The sequence below is a fragment of the Anabrus simplex genome, chromosome 2 (assembly GCF_040414725.1).
Source record: "Anabrus simplex isolate iqAnaSimp1 chromosome 2, ASM4041472v1, whole genome shotgun sequence".
NCBI lineage: Eukaryota > Metazoa > Arthropoda > Insecta > Orthoptera > Tettigoniidae > Anabrus > Anabrus simplex.
In genome coordinates, this window is record NC_090266.1 from 377,999,558 (window position 1) to 378,013,901 (window position 14,344).

Here is a 14,344-nt window from a genome sequence, read left to right on the forward strand (position 1 = left end):
TAATGAAGGTGGTAAAAAGTGATTATTACTTTCACACATCCACAGATACTTTAGTTTAGTGAAATTGGAGCAATATCTTTACTTGTGAAAGAAGCAGTAGAAAATATGGGTATGGCGCCAAGTCTGCTTGAACATAAAAAATGTATGTACAGTATGAAAAACTCTATTCCTGTTTCCAGGAGGCAAGAAGGGGAAGGCGAGATGTAAGTAATGAAGATTTAAGACTGGGCTTTGGAAATTGCACGTGAACTATCTATCGATAAAAGTAATATCTCCATCTCTCATGCCTGGATCAGCTGTTTCAAGCAACAACACAGAATTGGGAGTAGGAAAATTATGAAATGTGTATCCCATTGGCATATTCAGGATGAAAAACAAAAGAATACGCCTGCAGAAGAATTTCTGGAGATGGCTCAAGAACGATTCTCCATTACATCCCGTCCTCTATTTACAAAATTGATCAAAATGGGTTTGAGCGCGAAATGCGATCGAAAAGGACTATCTCTTGTATGTGAGAAACACAGCACACAGTAGCCCAGTCGGTTAGTTCACTGATATATTAATACACCATAATACCTACAATTGGTATGGGTGATACTTTGTTCCCTAAATTATTTATTGTACTGCAGGAGCCAACCAGAACCTTCAGTTCTCTGGATTCAAAAAATATGTTTAAATCAGGTTATATCATTGTCATTGCCACAATTTCAGGAAAACTGGGAAAACAGAACCGAAAATATGGTTTAGAGAAGCTTTTTTTCCATTCTCTGAAGACAACTGTGCCCTGCTTTTCGATTTGTGGACCACATACGGAGATATAACTTGTCATGAAGACATCCCTCCACGCAAAACAATCAAACTGCTTCAGACTCCTCCAGGTACCGTGCACATAATTCAACCGTTAGACATATTATTCTTCCAGCAGTGGAAAGCTTTTTACTGCTGATTAACAGAAATTCTAACTTCTCGTAATGATGTTAAAGTTGAGGTTCACCACAGAGACACAATCCTTAAATTGCTCTCCTTTATACATTTTCAGTTTTCATGTCCACGATTTCGGGATATGATAAATTATTCATTTGCAGTGAATTATCTAAGACAAAATTCTAAAAGAATTTCATTGTATAAAGTCCACCTATTCAATACAAGTTTGCCATTTAATAAATGATCTGTCTAAAAAACTATTGAATAGGATATGTTTTGACCTAGCCTAGAGGTCATCTTCAGCTTAACACTAGAACCACTAGAATATATTATATACCTGGAACCGTCTATGCGGTCATTTTGACCGCTATTGAAATTATTATACCTTCGTTCTCGATAGGCACGGTTGCTCATTATTATAGTTTTTCCTCTGTTTCTGTACATTGCTTTGAGTTTCAGTATTTATCAACAAAAAGGCGCCACACACTCGTTACACTGTCATCAGAAACATGCCGCTAGTAATATGGAGTAAGTCCTGGATTCTCTTTCAAGGGGTATGGCGAGCAATCCAACCAGGTGTCATCTTCCCAGTCTGCTACAGTCTACTCCCTGATGCCATCAGTACCTAATGCTGCATTATCTGGCCATGGAAAGCTTTTACCTTGGTTGTCGCGTCCCTTATGACACCATGCTTTTCGGGTTACTGTGTCTACGGCTGTAATAGAATAATAGAAAACTCGTCAGTACTCGGCCTATGTGAGGCATCATTATAATTTGAATACGGTATAAATCAAGGAATTTCACCAAACTTGTTATGCTGATAGTTATAATAATACTAATATGAAATAACCTTCAGCCTGAACAATCCGGATTTCAGCATGATCTGAATCGCTGCTTTCCGAGTTATCACTTGACTTGTAGTAATCTTCATATGCATTTTCTCTTTTAGGTCCTTTATATCTGGACTACATTCTACATCAGACATACTGTATCTTCAGGAATATCATGCAATAGACTCAGCAACTGATGGTTTACGAGACATGTTTAATGTGCTGAAAAATGAAATGGCGTATGGCTTTTAGTGCCGGGAGTGTCCAAGGACAAGTTTTTCTTGCCAAATGCAGGTCTTTTTGATTTGACTCCCGTAGGCGACCTGCGTGTCGTGATGAGGATGAAATGATGATGAAGACGTCACATACACCCAGCCCCTGTGCCAGCGAAATTAACCAGTTATGGTTAAAATTCCCGGCCCTGCCGGGAATCGAACCCGGGACCCCTGTGACCAAAGGCCAGCTTGCTGTTTAGCCATGGAGCCGGACGTTTAATGTACTGTGACAAGCCGACGAATGATAACACTACCAGAGACACAGTGGAAATAATGCTCATACAATTCGTAATATTATTGTGTTTTTTAACATTACCATTGTTGATAGGATAATTATAAGTAGATGATTATATATCAACGAGAAATGTGTTATAATACGTTTTATTATGATAATTAATACAGCTGTCAGAATTACCGCTCCGGCGGTAGTAGGTATACCCTTTACTAACGCCCCATCCATTGATGCAAAATGAAAATGGATTTTCCTGACTACTAATCGGGAAAGGTCACTGCAGCTCAATATCCTGCAATAAAAACTGTAGCCAAAATTGGGTTTGGAAAATGTGTAGCGGTCAATTGACCGCTCTGGCGATTCTAGTGTTAAAATAACACAAAGATGAAAGACGTACAAAATCAGTGATACATAAAAAAACGTGAGATAAAATACAATCAACGAATGCATTTAAATTCTATGTTTAAAATATTCACAGCTTTAACTTGTTGTGGACGAATCTATTTGTAACAGTGTGGGTCCAACCATGTTTACCACAACTATTGGCTGGAGGAATACTTCAAAATTATGAAGACTGTCTAATGTTATCTATTTCTCATGTTTCTGGAATGGAGTAAAGATTTGAAATCCATGAATTTCTTCATGGAGAATAAAAGTATATTCAGGATCTAGAAGTGAAACCAAAAAGTAGAGTGTGAGAATGAAAAAATGAGGTTGAAATAAAAGTTAATGTGAAGAATCACAAATATTACTCACTTCCTCTTTCCTCCAGCCCTGTGCTTGCATAGATCAAGCTGGGTCGGTGTTGACCTCCACACTGACTAATGACCATTCTGAGGTTGTGTTGGATAGGGGAAACTGCGGGTGAGGGGAGGGAGAGCAAGTAGAAGGGTGGGAGGATGGACCAGTAAGGCGTGTTGGGACAGACTTAATTACACGTTGCTTCAGATCTTTTTTATTGTGTCAACCAGAATGTTAGTTTTTTCTTGGATTTTGTTCAGATTACATGCCTGCCAAGTATTCCAATTTTTCCTTAAAATGTACATATTCTGAGTGTATTTTACGGTTGTATGGATGAACTGTGTTATTGTACAGATTTTGAATATCCGCGCTTTTTTTCGCTTTCTATGGTCAAATCGGATTTGTTTGACTTTCAATAGTAGCTGGTAATACGAGATGCACTGTTTGAAATTCGACCGGTAAATGTATCAATTATCAACGTGCTTTTGTCACCTGTTCGACTTCAACTGCTACTTCATTCATGGAGATGTTCACAAACAAGTAGCACGCTGTGATTTTGAAGTAAAGAGATCATGAAAAGTAGTAGGCTGTGAATTTATATATAACAACTTCAGTATCTGCGTCGTGCTTCGTAGCAGCTGAAAGACCTTGTTTGTGTGTGGGTGCGAATAACATTGGCGGTAGTTCTGAAACTCATGGAATTGTGTGACGAATTTGTATGATCTGAAGCAACGTACAATTAAACCTGTCGAAACACGCATTACTGGTCCATCCTCTCACCCTTCTACTCATTCTCCCTCCCCTCAGCCACTGTTTCCCCTATCCAACACAACCTCAGCTTCCAGTCGAGGAGTTAGAATCTTCTTTTTAAGTCCCATTCATATTTGTGCTTGAAGGCTTGTGGAAAAAGCTGATTGACTTGCTTTTTTTATTGCCAAAGGTAGAGTCTAAGAATGCCCTTCCATCTCAATGTTACGATGTGTTTAGAAGTTATTACATACCTGCCAACCCTTCCGATTTACCTGGAAACTTTCTGTTTTTAACTCGTCTTCCGATTTATTTTTATTTCTTCCGATTTTTGACCAATATAACCTCCAGTACGGTCAATAATCTTTCCCTAGGATAAAGGATAGATTCTTGTGTAATTCACCCAACCTCATTATCAAGCGTATTTATTTGATGCTTTATTTCGCTATTGTATCGTCCGTCACTTTCGTGTATCATGTTTCCTGCTCGCTACAGCATCATGCGTGCTTTACAGCTGGGGATTCGGTATGGCAGTCATCCTACAAGCAAGAGAGGCTAGCGCGCGCTAGTGACTCAGTTAATCGGGACGAAGGAACTAGTTTCTAACTGTGTGGTTCGTGCACTATTAACGTTGTTTCTGTGCGTAATTTTGTTGGAGCTGTAGGCCACGTGTTTTTTCTCGTGGTTCTGTGCTTTTCCTCGTGTCAAAGTCGTATGTTAATAATGAATGAGACATACCGATCTGTTTTGTATGTGGTAGTTTTGCGTATTTCAGTGCATTTTTGTTCATTCTTGCTTCATAATTTTAATGAGTTCAATGTATTTCAAGGAGTTGTGTCGGTGGCAGTTTCTGGCATTTTCTCTTCGCGTTATGGCCAAAAAACATAATGAGCGTAATCTCCAAGTGTTCAGAGATACCTATAAAATTAATTATCGTTCATTTTACAGTCGAATAAAGGAAAATATTATGCGTTTTGTTGCGTGTGTTGGTGTGATATAAATACAGTGGAACCTCGATATCTCAAATCTCCGTGGGAGATAAATTTTATTTCGAGTTACCGAAATTTCAACATACATAGAGATTACCGTTTTTGAGCATGTATAGCACATAATTGAATCATATGTATCTACGGGCTTTTATTGAATACATTTTTAACAGTACTTAAAAATATACAGTGAAACTCTGTTTTACGGCATCACTTTAATTATAGCACTTATTATAGTAACTTTTTAGAAGACCGGATACAGTGCATACAGTAGGGAAACAAGAAACATAGCTCTGTTCCGAGGTATCTGTGGAACAGCAGAGGTGAAAGAAGGTGCTGGGTGGAATAGGTCTCAACTTACGAAATTAAAGTTAATTTAAAACTTTAACAAAGGTTATATTTTCTTTTCAAGATAAATAAATAACAGAATATAACAGGTACCACGTAGCAGATTAACAAATTAAGAAAGCACAATTTTAGTTCATTACAAAATTTGGGCTTCGAGCCCAACACTCACGAACCTTGAGCTATAAGCCCAACTTTACCTATATACCAAGTTCAAACAAAGGGGCAGAAAACCCCAATCATGCCAAGGAGCACTGGCTCCTGATTACCATATTAAGCCTCCTCGAGGCACACAGAAAGCAATTTTAAGAAAGAGCAAACCCGCTCTCAAGGTTCAAGCCCATCAAAGGCCACAACAAACTATACTTCAAACTGCCCTCAAGGCATACCAAGAACAGGGGTAATAAATACCCAACCTACTGGGCCTATTCAGTAAAGAAGCAGGTTAATTACATGGCCCAAAATACCAACTTGACTGGAGGCGTAACTTGCACTCCTAATACACTTTTAAAACCTACTTGACACTAGGCCGCATACACAAGGGCTAATCCCATACAAAAGAGGTGACTTGTATAAGAAGACTTTATTACATTAAGAGAGGAAGAAACGGTTGTGAAAACAAAGTCACCTCAAAACAATAGGAGTGGGAGCTCGAGAGGGATTAGCACTCTCTATCCCAATTTATAGTTAAAGAGACGAAGTTTTACCAAGTGTCTATTACATTTTAAAGATAGGTTACATGAGAAAAGTTTTCGAACCTGCCCCGAGGGTTAAACTGCTGAGCTAGCGAGAAATGAAGTTATTAAATGGCCATTACCTTATGGATGAACTGCTGCCCGAAGAAAGAGGCGCTTCCCGCCCCCTGCTACATAATCACACTAGAAGAGATGTTACTGAAGTGGCCAGGAGACCAGAAAATCAGCAGTTTATATACCCTCATGGAAAATTCGAGATGTTTCATGAATGATTACAACCCGCCCACAAAATTTTATTGGATAACAGCAAAAACTAATACACCAGACGAAGAAGAAACATCTTATTGGTGGAAAATTAATTACAGAAATTCTTGATTGGCTACATTCAAAACAGGCGGAAAGAAATGATTATATTGCCAACCTACAACTGACAGAACAAAATTTAGCAAAAACAAAACTTATGAATGTTAAATTTCTTCAGGACAGTTCATTCCTTTACACCAGAGTGCGTTATTATAGTTTTTTAGAGACATCTGTTAGGGAACGTCCAAATTTCTTGATCCAGAGGAAACAAACACAAGTCAAAATAGACACCGTTCAGAGACTGCAAAATTACCAAATTTACTGTGGTGACATCTTTCGAGAAACCTTTGAATTAGTACAGTTTGTTAAAGTTGAGGCGTTCTCCTGTAGAGGAGTTTAAACTTGCGCAATATTTGAATTTGCATTGTGGAGGTGTACCTCCCGGTACAGCTCCATTAACACCTTTGGAAAGTAATCTGTTAGTCTCTTCTACTTGTTGTGGTTAACCGTTCTTCCCTTTCCATTGAAACTTCTTGTCAATACCACGCAGCCGAGTTTTGTAAATGGAGCTTGTTATCTGCGACTTCTGGGCTTGCTTTCGTACATGACTGGTAATTGACACCCGAGAAACAGCGAGGCTTTGCTGATTTTCCGATCACTAGAAGTTCGAGGTTTTTGATTCCCGTCATATTAGTTCCCAGCTTTACTGTAATCCTTTCTTTACTTGTTAACTGTTCCTCACAAACCACAAATGTCATATTGCACAGTTAATGTAGCATAAAATTTGAGTTACAGAGTATTTTTTGCTTCAGGGGAGGAAATGTTTGCTTCAAGAAGGAGAGAAATTTGTGTAACCGAATTTTGAGTAATAGAGAAATAAATACCCGTGAAGAATAGAAAAACGGCCGGCAAATTTAAGTTACTTTGAGATACAGAAAATTCGAGTGATGGGGGTTCGAGATATCAAGGTTTGGCTGTATTATTATTTGTATATATGGGCCATAAATAAGGTTCGGAAGTTCATGGCCTAAGAAATATGCATGCAAATATGCTCTTAAAAACTTGAAAATATGCCAATAAATATGCACTATTAAAATGAAAAAATGGCAGTGGACAAGTCAGTTTAGTATCGATAATAATAAACTTACATTTGTTCCTTGGTGGTTGAAGCAGAAATGGTTCCGCTGTCAATGCTGAGTGATGAATTGCAGTACACAACCATCACTTTGCACAAATTTTCAACTGAAAAACATAGTCTGTTGTCTCACAAAACACTTTTGTAATGTGAAAAGCTTCTTTCCACATCACAAGATGTTATTGGGGCATATTTAAATGATGATAACTGCTCCACAGAAAGAGGCAAGTCTCTTGGTGTGACAGAGGGTTTTCCTTCGAGAATGTCTCAAATATCGCACAACTGTTTATAACCAGGATTTTTTGAAGTTACATAATTTATTTTTCTTTCACTTTTTGTCCTATACTACCAGGAACAGAATTTAGATTGGATATAGTTTTTTCGAAAACAGTAAGCATTTCCTTTAAGGGAGTTCCTACAGCTTCCAGTGACGTGGCAAAAAGGAAAAATAATCATTTATAAAAACAATATTCTCTTCTAACTCAATGCGTGACAGAATATTTTGCACTGTTTGTATTGATGCAGCTTCATTCAAGTCCATTGAATTAACTACCTCTTTGAATACTTCTATGTGCTGAGCATAATACAAAGCTGCATGCAGCCATGTTCCCCATTGTGTTAACACTGGCGAAGGAGGAATTGGGATATTGGGTGCTGTTGATGTAAACCACTTGACTCTTAAAGGAGATTTAACAATAATTTTCTTTGAACAGGCCACAAATCGATCTACCAGTTGGAAAGAATTGCATATTGTCTCAGCAATGCGATTAAGAGCATATGCCAAACGAGTTGCATGAATTAAGTTAGGAAAAATGCCTTTCAGTGTTTGTCCTGATCTTACCTTATAAGTACCTGCATCGGTAACAAATAAAAGTGGCTGGTCATATTTGATTCTAGATGGCCATAATAATTTCAATGAGTCCATCACACACTGCGTTACAGTTACATTGTTAGTGGGCGGCAATTTACACACATTAAGAAAATATGGTATTGTCTTTTGTTCCTTATTTAAGGCGCCCACAATTACATTAGCAATAAATCGGCCCTCAGAATCACTGGTTTCATCAATAGACAACCACACAAACTGATCCGCTAATTCAATTTGTAAATTTGACAATACGTTGTTGTAACAACATCCTACATAAGTCTTACGCAATGTACTTGCTTCAGGCACATGATGTCGAGTGTATTTGGCAAGAAAATGTTTTAATGTAAGGGGATATCAGCAGCTAAAAATGCTTGGCGCAAGTCTTAAGAAAATTCACTAATCCTACTTCCTAAACACTCTAATAGTTGTTTTTGAACAGGCTCTTTATTTGGAGTTTGCTAGTTAAATTCTCTGTATGTTCTGCTGTGTTTATGTGTTGAACTATTTGAAATCTTTTCTCACTCCCTATAGTTTTCTCACACGTTCCGCAGAACAGTACCCTATTATCTGTAGATATTAAGTCACCTGAAAACTCCTTCTGTAAATTAGTTAATCTACAACTCGAAGTTGCTCTTATTTTCGGCATTTAAAGAACTTTTTAATGGACACTTTATATGCGAAACATAGTTTGGTTTCAACCAGTTCAAAACACTGTTACGCGACTCAGTGGACAGCCAGTCGACTGCTAAGCATAAAACGTAAGGGTAGATGATGAAACAGGGAATTCACTGCCTGACATAATAACTCCTCACCACATGTTAAGTTGCGTCATCATTTGCAACATTATTGCCAACATCAACCAGATGAAGAAAGCTGATTAAAAAATACTGTATAACCATTAAACTGATTAAAATATGCCATATAGGTGCTAAAATATTAAAATATGATGCATTTATCAAAATCACGAAAATATGCAGTTATACCCACCATAAAAGCATGTTCAAATGACTGAAAATTCCATAATTCGTGCTCATAATGTATAAGCATACATTTTTAACCCCTAAAATAGTAATGCAAATGCATGAAGATCCAAGCCCTAGTCATAAATGAGAGTGATTAAGTACATTTTCTTGTAATCATTTTTAATTTTTAGTTTATGTTTTTAAATAGAATGGTCAATTCACATTGTAACTGTAGGTATGTATGCCTTTTATCCTGTCCTTTTTTCACTTAGACTGTGGCACAATATATGTGATGAAATCCAATCCTATTTTTTATTTCTAAAAGCAGAGATGCCAACTATTACGATTCAGTCATAATTACGAATCACACACCACAAATTATGATCTTTTGTTGATTTTAAAAATCTAAGTGTATGAAGTGTTCAAAAGGGTACACAAGGAATGCCATTTGAGCTTGAATTCTCAGAATATTATTTTCAAATTTCTCACTAATCATTTATACCCCCTCCTGTCCCTCTTTTAAGAATATTTCGAGTTTTCACACGCCGAATGCAGTGTGTGCTTTCAGTACAGGAAAAATAGGCACATGTAAAGTGGTACATCTTGTGGAGTTGTTGTCTTTGTTCGTCACATGATCAGACTTCCATGCAAGTATGCGAGTTCTTTTGTCTTTGTTTTGGCGGTAAAGTGGTGACAAACTCTATTTCATTGTGAATACTGTGTGCGTGATTGTTAAAGTATTTATTGCAATTTTGGTTGCCAAATTTACATATCCCTTCTAGGATATATACTAATCGTGTGTTACGAATTGCGAAAGGTTTGAAATAATGAAGCGATTTCTTGTGCAGGAAAATACGTGTGATGACGTTATCGTGACTAGCGACGCTAGTAATAAACCAAAAATAGTTCAAAAATTTGGGGAGGAATACTCGATAAAATGGCCCTGTTTACTGCGTCTTCAAAATCTCATTCACACATGTTTTGTAGTGTGTGTAGCAGCGATTTTTCAGATGTGTTTGATGAGGAAGAACAAGACTGAATTTCATGCTCTGTTTGCGCAGAAGATGCACATGATATCAAAAGAAAAAGTATGTCACCAGTGTACGTTTACCAAACAAGAACTACAAGCTGCTAAGGGAGAAACTGCAGTACTCAACAAAAGAAATGATCCTTCAACCTCCACTCAGATATGTACTGCAGCTGCAGATCACCTGTTACTTAGGCAGGTAAGAATCATACATTCTTTATATGCCAGTCTTTGAATAGGTTACATCTGGTTGAATTGTATGTTGTTGTTCATTGATTTTTCAATGATATGTATGTTAGTAAGATCTCGGAAAAAGTATTCTATGGCCGCCCCCCCCCCGCCCATCCTGTGCCCTAACGGCTGAATTACGAATTCCCTTTATTGAAAGTTGGCATCTCTGTAAAAGTTGTCAGCTATGTTATTATGTCCATAGACCCTATAAAAGTTTTTAATTATTTTCACCTATTTCCTGCCGGTTGCAGATCGTGTTACAAGCAGCCCAATTATATGGTCTATGGACATAATAACTTTGAAACACATCCCAACGTTGTGATGTAAGGGCATTCTAAGACTCTACCTTTGGCAATAAGAAAAACAAATCATTCAGCTTTTTCCACAAGCCTTCAAGCACAAATATGAATTGGACTTAAAAAGAAGATTTTAACTCCTCGACTGGAAGCTGACATAGGTTTTTATTAATATTTTAGTTAAGAATAAGTTTTAATTATACTTTAATAACATCTTAAGTAGTTAGTTGGTGAAAAGTTAATCATTGTTTTTCAATATGCTTCCAAGCAGAAACTAAAACAGACATTTAAGACATTTTTATCTTCTTATTGGAAGAAGAGAATTTAACAATATTTTAGTTAAGGACAAGTTATTAATCAATTTTTAAGTGTTTTTTCCCCAGCTCAACCCCCCCCTCCTTTTTTTCCACCACCATCCTCCCTCAGTAGACAAAAAATGTTTAAGTTTCCCATGATAAATTATCAAGGCTAATACAAGAACATATATTGTGCATACTTTTACCTTATTTACACCTAAGCTTATGTAAATATAGCTGATGATGACTGCAAAGTAGTCAAAATATGTACTTTTAATGATTTTATACAATTGTCAAAGGCAAATGAAAGTATCCATTAGGTGGCTAAATATTTCTGTGATTGTTAGGTTGTTGACCATATCGGTCCACTTGATTCGAAGCATCCTTTTCCATAGTCACATTTCAAAGCTTTTTGTTTCCATATTACTTGCAATACCTTCTATACATTTGTTCGTACTCATGTTGCAGATTCTACTAATAATCTAGTTTCCAGTGCTGGGCCTCTACAGCAGCTGAATGCAGAAATTTTATGTGGTCCCGTGAATCTTGCTACTTGTCTTGATTTGACTGAACTAGGCGGAACAGTAACATTGACTAGCCCAAAACTGCATAGAAATAGAGGAAGAACTCTTCTGGTTCACATGAAAGCAATTTCTGCTTCTACAGATCAGGTGTGTATTGTGATTAGTTCTATCATAATTGTGTACACACATTCTGAAGGTTTTGATTTTTTTAAATGTTGACATTTAAAAATATAAGTCTGCTATCTTGTGTATCCAAGATTATAGGGTCATACCTGTTCTAAGGTGACAACTTTTGCAGTGATTGAATGCAAAAAATCAAAACTAAACTTTGTGCATTCCGGCATCTTGCAACATGTATGTATGTTCAGTCCGTCAGCAATTCCGCTGGTGGGATCCTCAACAGCGCTGCCATCAGCTGTCATAGATGGCCTAGGCATCACTGAAGAGGCGTACTAGGGAAATGAGGAGTGATGTAGTTTCCCGTTGCTTTCCTCACCGAGCCAGAGTTGCTATTACATATCAGTCTGCCAAGCCCACTGAAATGCATACACCAACTGACCCTATGAGCAACATTTTCACACCATTCATAGCGGGGACTGGCCGCATAAGGATTGGCATTACTAGCATCGCTCATACCTCAGTCACTTTCATATTGTCAAAGCCAAGGGTAAGACAGAGACAGATTTATGAAAGTAACAAAATAGGTAACTTAAATGTCAAAAGATGCCTTCTCCTCATACTGTGGGCTACGGACATCATAAGATACAAGTTTAAATCACACCTGCACTGTTTATATTTAGTGCCTGCAGATTCTTATGACTGTTAGTGTTACTGCTTATAGATGGAAGTTGACTCGAAATTTTGCTTCATAAAGAAAACTGCAAGTTTGTGCTCATGTTGCAGATCAGAACACAAATCATTCATTTGGCATAACTAATATCTATGCCAATGTACCAATTCAAGAAACAAAGAATTCATCATAGATAATAATCCATTACAACATACAAAACTTAACAGGAATGAAATAAATTCATTTGAACTATTTTAAACTTTGTGCTTGCTAATAACTACTTCCAATTTAACAACACTGTATACCGACATGACGGATTCCGCATGGGAGTTCCTGCTTCAGGCATACTACGAGAAATATATATATATAGACCATTTTTAATCCTAGTGTGGATTAGACATGTTGTAATATAAATAAAATAAAATACTTGCCTCATTCTTGGGTTAATTGAGTTCGTAATATAACTACATATAATAAACATAAAATAAATTGAATTAGTAATGGAAATGTCCAGAATTTGGGCGCCAGACTTAACCAAAATTGATCCCTCGAAATTTGATAGAGTATGGTCATTCTCTCCCCCGTGTGTACATAAAGCTGCGTACTGGTACATTTGCTGTGGGCCTTCACTTACACTCAGAAAATGATTGAACAGGTAGGAACTGCACCTAGGTTCTCCAATAACTTCTCCACTGATTCTAAAATAAATACCTATATTCTGATTTGTATCTATGCATGAGCGCTTCATCAATACACACAAATATACACTTCACACTCAAAACATTAACAACTGCTGGAAGACTCCCTGTGTACATTGATAATTCTAGAACAAAAGCGCCAGGCTGATTGCTCAGACGTTGAGACGCTGGTCTTCTGACCCCAATTTGGCAGGTTCGATCCTGGCTCAGTCCGGTGGTATTTGAAGGTGCTCATATATGTCAGCCTCGTGTCAGTAGATTTACTGGCACGTAAGAGAACTCCTGTGAAACTAAATTCCAGCACCTCGGCATCTCCGAAAACCATAAAAGTAGTTAGTGGAATGTAAAGCCAATAACAGTATGATGATTATTATTAGGCAAAAGCAGTGGGAAATGATAGCAAGGACTTCAGTACCATTTGTAGTAGTGAGCCTGATGACCAATATATATAGCGAGAGAGAGAGAGAGAGAGAGAGAGAGTCAACACAGATTGCTGGCTCTCACTTTTAACAGAAGGTATATCACCTTGATACTGTACCTCTTTATGCACTAACACTTGGTTTTAAAGACATTTTTGTTTGCACAGAAACACACTGTTGGTCTGTGCCTTGAAAACCAGACTGAAAGTTGCCATGTAGATCAGTACACTAACACGAGAGTTATATGAAGGTGCGTCCACACCAAGATGTTTTCGTTAACTTTGTTAATAAACCCTGTTAATGAACAATGTTCATGAACATTTTTGTATGTTAATAAACAAAATAGCGTGTTCATTACCTTCTCAAGTATGTTGATAAACAAAATTTAAAGAAATTTGTGAATGAACCTTTTAACATTTCGTGTTTTCGTTAACGGTTTGGTTCGCACATGCACAAGGACAGAATTAGAGCACGCAGATCCGTAGCACATAATACGATTATTTCTTCTAAAATTTTACTATAAAATCGCAAGCGAAAGTTCTAATATACAGTCCCCTTAATTCTGTATGATATTCCTTTAGCTGTGTTCTGATTTAGTTTCATTTCCAGCTTCGCTCCTAGCTGAATAACCTAACCTCCCATAATCGCTTGTATATCATCAAAATAATATTATCCTAACTAGGTAGGTTAAATGAAGGTTTTCTTTATTTTGTGTCTTTGCCAATTCCTTGATATTGTTGTATAAAGCTTCAAACACCTCAAACACAATAACTGGAATTGCTTGTTTTGTTACTCTAGACAAATAGGTATATAAGTGAAATGTCACCAGTTGCTAGGAATCTCAAAGTTATAGCCTATCTATTAAAAAAAATATATATATATAAATAAAATGTCATTAGTGGAGCCACCTTTCCGATAATCTGCATCATTACTTGTAATTTCAGACCCAGTTCCTCTCAACAGGCACTGAAAGTCATGTGGGGGTATTCTCAAGAGAATTTTGAAAGCCTGCTGCATGAA

General features: G+C 37.2%; 1 protein-coding gene across 1 annotated transcript in view; it reads left to right on the forward strand.

Moving 5' to 3' along the window:
• Bruce (BIR repeat containing ubiquitin-conjugating enzyme) overlaps window positions 1-14,344 on the forward strand; it is a 1,406,664-nt gene that overhangs the window by 199,496 nt on the left and 1,192,824 nt on the right. The window contains exon 13 of the mRNA XM_068225988.1: window positions 11,362-11,564. Coding sequence (XP_068082089.1) covers window positions 11,362-11,564 — 203 coding nt within the window. The remainder of the gene's footprint in view (window positions 1-11,361; window positions 11,565-14,344) is intronic.